Source organism: Anabrus simplex, chromosome 2 (genome assembly GCF_040414725.1).
Source record: "Anabrus simplex isolate iqAnaSimp1 chromosome 2, ASM4041472v1, whole genome shotgun sequence".
In the NCBI taxonomy this organism is placed as follows: Eukaryota; Metazoa; Arthropoda; class Insecta; order Orthoptera; family Tettigoniidae; genus Anabrus; species Anabrus simplex.
In genome coordinates, this window is record NC_090266.1 from 1,025,489,692 (window position 1) to 1,025,503,779 (window position 14,088).

Below are 14,088 nucleotides of genomic sequence, written 5' to 3' on the forward strand. Positions count from 1 at the left end.
TTGCATCGCAACATTCAACAAATCATGGGCGGTATATTTTTAAAGCAAAACGCTGTAATTCCTTTCTTATTGAACTTATTGAAAAGTAACTACTCTGGTGAGATATACAACAAGGGATATGTCATTCATATGTATTTAGCGTCGACGAAAAGGCACAACAGGACCTTTGTGTTGTCAGTAGTTGGGGAAATGTTGATCGGGGCATCAAACCATAGACTTCCTTGATGCAACTGTGTATGCTACCCTACCCAGTGCTAACCTCTTCATTTCTACATAACTACCGCATCCTACATCTACCCTGATCTGTTTCTCATGTCCATGCCTTGGTCTACTGCTATCGTTCTTACTCCGTAGATTTACCTCAAAATTTAACTGAACAAGTCCTGGGTATCTTAAGATGTATCTTATCAGCTCTCTCTTCTTCCGGTCAAATTTTGCCAAACCGTTCTCCTCCCAACAGCTCGATTCAGTATCTCTTCATTTGTAATCCGATCCACCCTTGTAACCATTGGCATTCTTCTGGAAAGCTACTTGTCAGAACTCTCTTCTTTCTTTCTTTCTTTCTTTCTTTCGTTCTTTCCTTTTACACTAGTTATTTTGTATGTTTCACTTCAATACAATGATACGCACCAACCAAAAGTCTCCAAGAACATATTTCTTATATCCAAATCTATGTTTGACGTGAGCAAATTTTTCTCAAGAAAAGCCTTCCTTGCTCGTACTAGTCAGTATTCTGCCGTTGTTAGTTCTTCTACTATCCAAGAAACAATATTTATCTACCTCATTTAAGTCTTTAAGTCCTGCATCGCCTGACTTTATTTGACTACATTCCATTACTTGTGTTTTGGATGTATACAGTATATATATTCGTCTTCTAATCCTTTGCCAAGGCTGTGTCTGTATCATTCAGCAGTTTCTCCAGATATTTTGCAGACTCAGATAAAATAACAAGATCATTGACAAATCTTAATGTCTTGATTACCTCTCCTTCAACTGTGATTCTTTTTCCGTGTTCCTCGTCGATTTCCTCAGTTTGTTAACAATAATTTCTTGAGCACTCAGCCTGAAGACTGGCTGGAACCTCAATAGATCCACTATCAGTTGTTATCAGTAGCCTAGGAGTCGGTGAAGAGGCGCACTAGGAAAATGAGGAGTGCGGTAGTTTCCCATTTCTTTCCTCATTGTCTACATATGATGAACAATAAGTAAAACACTTCAAAAAGTACAATATCGGTATGACATGTTTCTGCTGACGTCCTGGGAAACAGTTATGTGCTTTATCATTGTATAAATACCTCAAGTGTCACTACCGGCGATTGGGAATAAGAAGTGGGGGGGGGGGGGCACAACAATGTACACACAACAAAAAGTACCCCTGTCTGGGGGATATAGTGGGGGTGTGAGGAGTAGCTAGACATCAGGATTGAACAAAAATAGCCATAAAATCGTAAGTTTCTGATAACTTACTGTCTGAGCGAATTTCGATAGAAACCTAAAGGTTGACGGTCTACCAAATTATGTGCGGAAAGAATACAATACTATACAATACAACTTTCATCAAAGGAACAATAATTACGCATGTATTACAATTAAATAGAAGTACGGCGTGATTATACAATTTAAAAGTAATTATTGTTTGACTACACAGTAACAAAGTAACAGACACAAGATACAGGTTTTCCCCTAAGAAAAACACAGAGAACGCTTAGTATGTTGTGCGGGAAGGCAAATTGATCCGTTTTCAAGAAGTAACCCATATCCGGGAACACACGGCTTGGACACTGTAGCGCTTCGAAGTGTGAGATGGGGGTGCGTTCCATATGTCGTCAACAAACCTGGTGAGAAATTAGTGTTTGACAGCTGCTAGAGTAGGTGGAGGCCCGGTCGTGTTATCCCTGGGGTGGATAACACGGCCGGGCAGTAGTTATAGGCGTGGCCCTTGCATGTAGAATGGCTTTCCGCCCGTGTAAGGAGTCACAAACTAAAGCAGATTTTAGGGTTATTAATGCATTCATTCATAAATCCACCCATGCATTTATCCACTGACTCGAATGCTCTCTCCTCAGTTGGTGGTTATCCGTGACTGGGAGAGAAGTGTTTATTCATTCATGCATGCATGCCAATTCAGCCATGGAATCATTCATTAATTAAATCATTCATGTATTCATGTAGCCATATCCAGTGTCTGTTGAATATGGAGGATAACTGTGTACAGACTTATGACAAATACATTTGTCAACAAACCCAACATTCGTAGCACATTGGTCTCATTAAAAGCGGGTTTCGAACTGTGTACCTCTTACGTCATTGCAGAGCCTACATCTGCGGTGCTGATCCTCACGCACATGACCCAATACGTGCGGTTGTCTTTGAAGAAATTCAATCGTTCTGTGGACTCGATCAATAAGGTCCTCCGCTGACGTTTCAGGAATGTCATACACCATACTCTTCATACTACCTACGTGGAACTGTCCGGCTTCTCTTAAGCAGGGAGCACACTGCTTCACTTCCGTTCAGTTCAGTTGAGCTTGGATATTTTGTTCACGTGTAATCAAATGTCCAGTCGTCTACTGCTTCAGTTCCGCACACTTCAACATTTCTCCCCCACTATCCGCTCAGTCGAGCTTGCCCTCACGAGCAAAGTTGACGGAAGACGGAAGGTAGACCCACCTTGCGAGCCTCTAGCGAAGTGTTTTATTTGAGTTCAATGAGTGTGATCAACGAAGAACAGCTGATTGAAGTAGTACAAATACATCTTTGTATCGTGTTATGGCAAGGAGAAGATGAAGTCAATCGGCAAGAAGTGATGATGAGGCAGCAACTCCGTCCACGGTTTCTATGCAAAGAAAGAGATCAAATGCCTCTGTGGCCGATGAGTTGGGCAATTTTTTAACTGACAAATATGCAAAAGTGGACAGAAAGCCCGCGGATTCCCGACAAAAAGTTTTACGAAACTGTGGAATAAACAGTGAGATCTTTTAGTCCTCTGCTACAAATTGAATTTAAATCTAAAATAACTACTCTAGTGACGGGATATGACAGACGGTACAGTGGTTTATAGTATAATACCATTCTAATTAATTTTGCCATGTAGTATTGTTAAATGAAATACAGTATGAAAGGAAATCAATAGTTACTTCATTGTTAATGCTAGTCGCTCACCAGGTGATATTGGTTTTCTGAAATTTGTTTTTGAGTGGTAGAACGCTTAGCAACTCAAAAACTTGGTGATTGATATTCTGAAATATTTAAAGAAGTTGTGCTCATCAAGTATCAAGTCCGGAAAGTGAAGGTAATATTCACCACACTGTTCCCTTTTAAAATGTATTTCATGTATCCAAAATCTTCTCTTTCCTCTCTTCTTATTCTTCTTCTTCTTCTTCGCAGTCTATGATTTCTGTCTTCGGACAAAGAGCTCGACATTTCTACAGCTGTTGTTCCTAGCCGGGTTCACTGACAGCTTCCGAAAAAGACGGGAGCTATGCGCGGCATACGAACTGATGCGAATGGATACGCGGGAAACTGAACTGAACTGAACCGAGCGGGACGGATGCAATGTGCTCCCTGCTTAAGTCGTCTCTCAATGGCCACGAACGTGGGATGATATGGGGTACGTCTGTTTGGAAAACGTTCCGCATACAATCTTGCAGTAGCTCTACCACTGCAATCCGCTTTGCAGTATGCACCAAACATTTCGGTCATTTCCGCAGCTGTGTACAGGTACATGTCGCACTGCTGTTAACAACGTTACCACACTGGTACACAAGTAACGCAGTAGGATGCACATCAAGGACTGTGTGGAGGAATGTAGCACATGCGCAGGCATGTTATTAGGCTGAAGTCGTTTATCCTCAGTACACAGATGGCTAAACGGTTGCATACCTTCCTATTAAGACACCATATCGGAACAAATTATCACAACCTTTCTCAGAATTCGACGCTCTCCAGCGCCCAAACCGTGCATTTCCGGATAGGGGCTCCTTCTTGAAAACAGATCAGTCCACCATCCCACACCACATACTAAGCCTAGTTGCTATTTTTGGGGACACCCTGTGTAACTGAACAGACACATTGATTGAGTGAGACTGCCAGACTGACGAATGCGCGCGGCAAGCGGGTTCATCGCAGGACATGTTACACATTGCTCCGCAGGTCTCCATTACTTGCTGTACAATTCGGTTAACCGTAACGAACGACATTTTGTGCGTTTTTCCGTTAGGTATTTTTCTTAATAGTCAAAGAAATTAAAGAAAAGAATTAGATGAAAAGACAACAGGGCTTTCACATTTTAAAAACTAATTCCTAGTTTCAGGTGGCTAAAATAGAATAAAAATATAATATTTTCTCCACAAAGTATGGGAGGCAACTGCCCCCCCCTCACCCCCTAATCGCGGCTACTGTCAAGTGTAATACAGGAGGAAACAAACACTTAAGTAATTATATTCATAGAACGAACGTTAGAGATTTGGCCTCGAGGGCCAACACAAGAATCGGGAACACCAAGCAAATAAGTAATGAGAGATCCAAAGAATCATAGGCGTTTTGCACATTCAGTACTTTAAATAGCATGAGATACCAGTACACGCAGTAAAACACTCTTTTCGCCGGTGAACAGTGTTAACGACAAATGGAACATAAGTTCGTCAATGGTATTTTCACCTTAACACTAATACATACCTTATACAGTACATTATCCTTTCTTTGAAAATAAATATATTTTATACTCACGTCCTTGACAGATGAATGGTCGCTGCAGAAGACATGACAGTTTCACGAACACTGGAAAATGGTGAGATTCCCTTCCAACAGCTACACACAGTTCTTCGTCAGCAGAGTGAGTGACAGGCGCCCACTTTGGAAAGATTTCACTGTCTGTATGAATTTCTTGGTCACTTTTCAACCACCTAAATGAGCCATTCGTTTTTCTCGCTCCGATCCACAGAAGCCGATTTCCTAAAATCGTGCAGAAAGACGATAACTTTACAAGAAACTGCAACCTAGAATTCGGAGCTGATAATATACAAGGATTGTTCAATTGAAACATACCCAGAGATTGCGACACGAAAACAAGTGACGGGAGAGCCAAGAGTTGGCAGCACTGAGTGGTTTGTTGCTTGTAGTAACGTGGTCAATATGAGGCATGTGTCCGGTAGACAAACCGAAAAGTTAAAGCAACATTCTAGTTTAATGGTTACGTCCAAACGAATACAACGCGGTATGATTCAATTCTAGTGCTAATAATATGCTTTGAGCGGGAAACTGAAACGAGGTGTGCTTGTGCTCCACAGTAACACATGTCAACTTGCCGCCAACGGCCAACGCAACAATGGACAGTCGATGCTGTTTTCACTGAGATCTTACGGATCACCCGTCTCAGAGCCAAGATCTCTTCCCTTGCGTCACTATCGCTTCACCAGCGATCACGTGGTTCCTCATGCTGTGAAAAAGTGGTTCAATCAGCAACCAGCGTCCTTCATTGTGGAGGGAAACTTGTTCAGCGTTCAGCGTTGACTGGATTTTGGAGGTGATAAACTGTAGAATCTCTCAAACTACTGTACGAGCCTCAGTCGAGTTGCCGATTATTGTCTGTGCCATGTCTCGACGAGTGGGTGATCCAATAGCCGCCTGACCCATAAAACTCGCCCAGTGATGCCATGGTTTCAGCTACAGTAGTCTGTGATAAGCTTCCGTACAACGTACAGTGTTATTGCTTCTTATACATCAGAAATTGATTGTTTCAGTGCGTTCCATATCTCTTTAGTTAAGTGTTGAACAGCGTATTTTTGGCTGGTATAGATTTTTATATACAATTCCCACCGAAATGCTGAGGAGAGGCTGAATTGTAAAGAGTAAACCAGAAAATCATTACACGCTGCAACACACGTCTACAGGCTGAAGGAGGACGTTTCCAACACTTAATTAATGGGGTAGGTTTTATTGTTTTTCTACCTGTTTTTCACAACCTTATTATCCATTCGTGGAAGTTGATGGGTTTTCTATGGTGACTGCACCCTCGTTTACCGACACGTGGGAAGGCAACCCTTGCGAGAATCGGCCTTTATCATCAGTCTCTTGTGTTGATATAGTGTATGTTGTCCTATACAAATAGTGTAAATTTCTAGACACCATTCTATGTTTCATTTGAACAACCATTATAGTTTATACGAGGAAATTTTTTCCAATACTTACTGGGGCCACGACAATTCTGGAAGATGTAGCAGGTATCCATTAACATACTGCACACACTCTAGTAGTTCTGTGCTGACAGTGCCTGTCTATGTTTTGCTTGGGAAGTTCTACGGGAACAATGCGCCCAATACACAGATATTTCATATGTGACTTGGTACATTGCCAAAGTACATAAGCATGCAATAATGTCGAGAGTTTTAGTACAGCTGTTTACTGACGTTCCTCATACCTAATACAACTATAAAATATCCGGATGCTCAATACAGTTCATACGTTAAATTTTATGAGAAATATTGTTGGTTATTAAATAATCATACAGTATTTTACTTTGATCAAATTTAAAATTGCTTCTTACTTACAAATTAGTTGCTGTATACTAACATAGATGGTTACACTATCACGAGATCTCTCTCTTCACTGTTTTTATGGCATGGTACTAAGCACAATATAAATGAGAACTCGTCTTTACTTCTGTATTTATCAATAATATTAAACTCTCTGTAGATTAGGAACAAAATAGGTGTGCATTTTACAGCGGACAGTTGACGGTGTTACGGTTATCTTTGCGGTAGCATAATCATTATGTTTAAGACTGCTCTCTTTGTACAGTTGTGCAGTGGTACAGTTAGTAAAGTACAACATAAATATGTACGTATGTATTTACTAACCGAGCTCGACAGCTTCAATCGCTTAAGTGCGGCCAATATCCAGTATTCGGGAGATAGTAGGTTCGAACCCCACTGTCGGCAGCCCTAAAGATGGTTTTCCGTGGTTCCCCATTTTCACACTAGGCAAATGCTGGGACTGTACCTTAATTAATGACACGGCCGCTTCCTTCCCACTCCTAGGCCTTTCCTCTCCCATCGTCGCCATAAGACCTATCTGTGTCAGTGCGACGTAAAGCAACTAGCAAGAAAATATATTTACTAAACACTTTTAGGTCCTTCGTAGGATACCTACCTTCCTTGCCTATTATGAAATCGGCATGAGATCTTCCTCTTGGGTCGTCTATGGGTTTTTCGTCACTTGCTTAGGTAAGAGGCGGGTTTCAGTAATTTAAATTATCTTCTACAATGAGAGAACTCCAGTTAAAAAAATGGATGTTGTATTCATTATTGACGATGATGTCGAAGAAACATGTGATATTATTATCACCTCTAAACAATGAACTCAGCCTTGTCCGTTAAAAAAATTAATAACGATAATGAGAGACACTGGCTTTGGAGACATTAATTCAACTGCCCGAGGGGCATCCTTACTAGAAACCACTATTTTAATTTAAGAATGAAATAAAAAAGTCTGGAGATCCCTAAGATCGGTTTCCATGGTAGACTGCATGTACCACCTTAATGATTCATGATGATCCAGCCCCGTAACTCGAGCTCTGGGCTCTTGGTATAATTAAGGCAGTCCAATCGATATGTGCCACACAGTGGACCCTTAGTCGAATCGATGTGACCTGCGACTATGCCGTGAACCGACATATAACTTTGTGATTTACGTTAAAGTCATTGTGGATGATGACCGCAAGGAAAATGATGCTATAATGTCAGATACCCTAATCCAAGTCACTGAGGTTGATGTCCCCATGACCATCCAAACTTCTAAGCTGAAGGCTGAACACACACAAGTTAAAGTAGTTGATGACCAAGGTTTCCACATTAATAAATCTCCAACACATCTGATGCTCAACAAGTCAAAATAAAAAATAATAAGAATAACAAACGCTCACAACACTTGTGGAAGTAAAGTCCCTTGCCATCGGACATGTCCCCTAATTTGTTACGTTAATAAGTTCAGATTTTCCAGCAAATACATTTAAGTTTTCCAGACTACAGTCTCAAGTTAGTCTCTTGGTTTTAAGGTAATTCTCAAATTAACATTTCACTGAATGTAATAAATTAATAAATAAATAAATAAAGTAATCTCATAATCCTAACTAACTAAAAATTTATCTACCCCGGACGAATGGTTTCTTTGAACTCCCTAACTATTTAATTATATATTTCGTTGTTACTCGTACCTGTTTATCAGAAACATTCCTTTGACGGAAATCTTGATCTAATATTGTTTTATGCTCAACGTGTTCTTCACCGCATGTAAAAACGGGATACTTTTTCATAATTACCAGTACTATTTATTTATTTCATAACGTCACTCAACAAGCTTACATTATAACACTAACAATTATTAAGGAACTAGCTTGGATAATCCTAATCTTAGATTCTATAATCTGCATAAATTTACACACAATGCAAAATAAAACTACCCATGCCAAATGGCTTATAACGCCGACGGTTATCCCTTGGACTAATTCTGGCACCTCCTTCGATATGATTTCAGGTCGATGAGACTGAAGTGTCGTAATGCACCTCACCAAATTCTAGGGTGGATGGACTACTGCACCCCATGTGCTCCACAAGCATGACCTCGTATCACAAGAACCTACATTTGTGCCTTGGAAACCAACAACAACACAACACAATCATCCATCACGATCTCTATGGATTGACAGCTATCATGACGTTCAAATAAAATAATCGCAAAACTTTGTACCAGCCTCAATAACATCAGACAACATCACTACATATTCTCCAATTTTGACGTCCCTGAAAATGGTTATTTCCAACAGAACTTAACCATCGTGTCATTTCCGTCGCTTCGATAATGAATTCAAGTCTACTAAAATGACTTTTTTCTAATGAAATCCAATTCCACACAGTTTACTACAAATGACAAATCTCAGTTACAGTTTCTTTCTAACAATAAACTGGCTCGACCGCCTAATAGCTGGCCTGAACAACGGGAACACGACCCTTCTTTGCTATCACTTACCAAAACGCACATGTTATCTTGACCTGCATCAAATGAAAACCTCGCCTCGCTTGCAATTCACATGAAATATATTTCTTGACCCACATAGGTTATGCGAAGATATTAAATTTAAAACGTCACTCGAAATATTTTTATCCATCACGGTCCTACGGTTTCATGTAGAATCCTAACTATGGACTGGCTCTATTCCCATATCTTTAAACTACACTGAAAATCCCGGCATCAACACTGAGAGAGAGAGAGAGAGAGAGAGAGAGAGATGGCGTATGATTTTTTTAGTGCCGGTAGTGTCCGAGAACATGTTCGGCTCGCCAGATGCAGGTCGTTATTGATTTGACGCCTGTAGGCCACCTGTGCGTTGTGATGAGGATGGAATGATGATGAAGACGACACATACACCCAGCCCCAGTGCCAGCGAAATTAACCAATTGTGGTTAAAATTCCTGACCCTGCCGGGAATCGAACGCGGGACTCCTGTGACCAAAGACCAGCACGCTAACAATTTAGCCATGAAGCCGGACGGCATCAAAACTACAGGATTTTAACAACCTGATCCACATTCCTTCATTCCTTCCTATTTTCGCAAGACTTGAAACAGTTTCTATCACAAATTCTCTACACGAAAATAATATGGAATATCTGTCCTGGGCTCCCACTATGCTGTTACATAACACACTCTGTGACGAACTGACCAACTCTCCTCGCATATCTGAGAATGAAAACACAATATTTCCAAACCGAAACTCACAACTTGATTTTAAAAAAATACCGTTATTCCTCTCATCAATTCTATACAGATTTTAATAGGCTCTGGAATAGCAATCCCCTGTAACGAATCACTCCAGTCTCACCTCGTAACTTCTTTTGACAAAATTTTACATCGCCGAACACAACGGTGTGCCTTCTGCACCAGCTAACATTCCATCATTATCGCGCACTCGATCTAAATGATAAACCAGGGATTACGCTTTGGTACATGAATTTCATTTTTACACTAAACAGAATTTTATGATAAATTAATGTCTTAACTTTACCAAACCACAAATATGGAAAATAAACATACGTAAATGATACGTTGCTCTAGACATTATATTCGTTTTACAACCATCAAATATACTACTATACAACACTTCACACGCTAGTTTCGCGACTTTCCCGATTATCCAAGAAACATAAAACCAATGACCTTTTGCCATATTCCTCTGACATTTTCACGAAATAAAAGGGTGAACAAAATGCGTCACAGATACACAAAAAATGGTGACATCGTGAAATAAATAAAAGCACTTTCTAACAGAGGTAATTCACAGACCTGTAATCGTACGTCATCTTCCATCATAACAGGCCCACCAGATTCTCTCATTCTTTATCTAGCCTCTCGACAGATATTGGCTTTACAAATATGTTCTAAATTTTTGTCCATTTTTAACATTATTCACCTGAGAATAATGACTTAAACAAAAAATGCCATTCACACGTTTTCTTCCTCGCGAACCGAACACGTTCATTCAATCACCGATCCGCACACGCACTAAAGTTAAATAAATAATCTTATCTATTTTAACTGCAGGACTTTGGCATTATGACGACCGTCTGTTGCCAGGACGTGAATTTACGTGATGGTTCTACATGGGAATACCGTTAACGTGACTGACAATTTCTCTCCACTTGGAGATGGTGTTAGATAGCCTCCTTTGGCCAAACTGCTTTCCCTTGTTTGCAAGACTTAGTCTGCACAACAGATTTTTACTATTATTCTGAGTAGCGTGCCGTCGCTTCAAATTCACTGAACACAATGCGGGGTTGCAAAATGGCGCACCGTTCGTTTTTAACATTTACTCACACTCCCATGCCATCTGCATGTACCGCCAAAAATCGAAACACCCGCTGCCCTAAATGCAGTGTGTATATTAATTTATTTCTGCATATCAGCTTGTAGCTGTGTTCTTCTTATCTCATCCGTCGCACTCACCGTATAAGCCGAGGATTTTCTTGTCCATAGCCATAATGCACCACGTTACTGACCTTCCTCCGAACTGCATGCGACCACATCAATATCACTCACATAGAGTTCATTTCTGGTGTTGTGAACGGCAAGGTAATGCTACAGTGCCTAAAGTAAAAACAAAATTTTATCGTCTGCAGCAATATTTTGTAGAATCTAAGGGCAATTTTACTTTAGATGGACGCGCCCTGTTCTGCCAACCAAGTGGGAAAGTAATAAAGGCTGAACAGTGATGTCAAGTTACACAACACCTGATGGGCAAGAAACATATCGCTGCAGTTTCGCGCCTTATAAAGAAACAACCTCGAATTAGTGATGCAGTTCCAGGTTCTTCTGCAGGACCTGATACATTTAAAAATTGTATTTGGCATTCGGCAAGTAACCATGCAGCAAGCAAAACATCATGAACAAAAACATAAAGTACATACCAAATATAAAATCACACTATATCTAATCCATGTAACATGATCATTTTAGAATAACTAACAAGAACTGCTGCTACCTTCTTCATATATGCTGCAGCATCTGTCAATAAATGTAAAACATTGCCAAACTTCACATCCCCTGGCAACAAAACTTCCATTGCTCCATTAAATAATCATGAGAACGTTATATGGTTTGCAGCAGTCATTTCTTGGGTTGTTAGAAGAAAACATTTCTTCTAAACCACTTAATTTCCAACTTTCCTGCCATTAGAGTCTAAAGCTTCGTCTAATGTAACCCAGATTTTTTTTACACACTGGACGAATTTGTTGTAGAACTTGTTGGTAGCACTTTGGAAGATACTTTTTTCTCAACGTTGGCTCTTCAGGAATGTCAAGATTTGAATATATAGAGAGAAACTTCCTTAACACCGGATTATTTGCCATAGAAAGAGGTATCTCAGAAGGAACCTATCATGCTACGGCGGTTTCGTAAACGGACTTCATACCATTACTACGCAGCAAATCTCACAATGACTGGTCGAATTACTGAAACATAACGCAGGAGATTAAAGGAGACACTACTCTGCTCATGAGCCTCACATTCCAACAAGGCACAGGTTTGACAAATTACGTCGTAGTAGGAGACACCTTACGTCCATCATACGCATCTGTCTCGATCATGGCTGCTACCCAAATCATCTTCATTGGATTAGAGTAGTGGATTCTCCCGTGCGCGACAAGGACCAAGAGGAAATTGCCGATTTTAACCACATCATTCTCGGTTGCAGTAAATATCGACAGGCACATTTTAAAATATTTTTAAAACATAAAAAGTAAATATTTTCCTGATTCTTAGTACCTAAAAATCCGAGCCCTAACTATTACTCTTTCATATTGTTGCATTTGTAATAAACATGAGTGCTTTTCTTCTTAATTCATGTGAAAGTAGCTCAAAACTAACAGATTACCATTCTCTGTAATAATAATAATAATAATAATAATAATAATAATAATAATAATAATACTAAGATGATGATGAAGAAGAAGAATGTTACTTACTTTACGTCCCACTAACTACTTTTTATGGTTTCCGGAGACGCCAAGGTGGCAGAATTTTGTCCTGCAGGAGTTATTTTACGTGCCAGTAAATCTACTGACACGAGGCTGATGTATTTGAGCACCTTCAAATACCAGCGGACTGAGCCAGAATCGAACTTTCCAAGCTGGGATCAGCAGGCCAGCGGCTCAACCGTATGAGCCACTCACTCTAGCCTTCTCTGTATTGGTAGATTCTTTGTTATGATAGAAATCAAAAACGTCGCCGAAAACCTTCGAAGTGTTAGTGCGACGTTAAAAAACTAGCAAAAAAGAATACCATAGACACTGGGTTTCTTTTTCTCATTTCAGGCGTGGTAAGTTCAATACCAATATGTACACAAATACAGTATACACACTGCTTGGTTTCTTACCTAACGTTTTTCGTTCATATTTATGTACTGTATATATACACATAGGCCTTTGCTGGCAAGATGTAGTGGTTACAGTGCACTATGTCTTTTGGTATGGGCTAGAATAAAATTGTTACTTTCATTGACCTGTCTCAGTCTTATCCTTGGCTTTGACAATATGAAAGTGACTGAGGTATGAGCGATGCTAGTAATGCCATTCCTTATGCAGCCAGTCCCTGCTATGAATGGTGTGAAAATGTCGCTCATAGGGTCGGTTGGTGCACGCATTTCAGTGGGCTTGGCAGACTGATGTGCAATAGCCACTTCTGGCTCAGTGAGGAAAGCAACGGGAAACTACCTCACTCCTCATTTCCCTAGTACGTTTCTTCAGTGACACCTAGGCCATCTATGACAGCTGATGGTGAACCTGTTTGGGATCCAACCAGCCTTCGGGCTGAATACCCAACATACATACACACACACACACACACACACACACACACACACACACACACACACACACACACACACACACACACACACACACACACACACACACACACCAGATTATACACCATCTTTTGTCAAGGAACATCTTATCGGACGATTGCGAGATCGCACCGCGGTATTGAAAGATGTAGATACTGTCTTACGTTTTTTATTGGTCCGACTATTGTTTTATTCGTTCTATTGACATTAATCTCAGATGTGCTCGGCACACGGTTGTACTTTTATTGACCGTTTGAGTCTAGTTAATTTTTTAAACATTTTCAACTTGAGTGTGAATAATTTATCATGTGTCTTAGTTTAATAAATCTATTTTACCTCCGAATTTGCTTCTTATTCACAATATAATGACACTGTTTCCCTTTCACATACCATTGGTATTTACTTCTTAGGAAGTTCGCTTTGTCTTAACGCCAATTTTTTTTAACGAACATACCACGAAGATCTCCGACCTAGCCTGGCATATTTTTATTAGGATGGGAACAGTTCATTTCGTCTTTTGAGAGCCAAGCGCTGTATGACAAGAGTGTCTGAAGTGACAGTTCTGCTGGGTCTGTGGAAGAGGAAGGACGTGGTACTTGTCCGCTTGTGGTTCACACAGTATCCATGGCATACGAAAGACTCCGTAAAGTATAATACTCTTTTGTATAGTGACACGTGTAAGTTAACAACGCTTCTG

At 40.2% G+C, this 14,088-nt stretch overlaps 1 protein-coding gene across 6 annotated transcripts in view; it reads right to left on the bottom strand.

Annotated features, from left to right (window-relative positions):
- Window positions 1-14,088, bottom strand: part of LOC136864651 (lymphocyte antigen 75) — a 350,542-nt gene that overhangs the window by 261,156 nt on the left and 75,298 nt on the right. For 5 of the 6 annotated variants that reach the window (XM_067141927.2, XM_067141930.2, XM_067141928.2 and 2 more), the window contains one exon: window positions 4,729-4,953. The exons of the other annotated variant lie outside the window; for it this stretch is intronic. In XM_067141927.2, coding sequence (XP_066998028.2) covers window positions 4,729-4,953 — 225 coding nt within the window. The remainder of the gene's footprint in view (window positions 1-4,728; window positions 4,954-14,088) is intronic. 6 annotated transcript variants of the gene reach the window in all.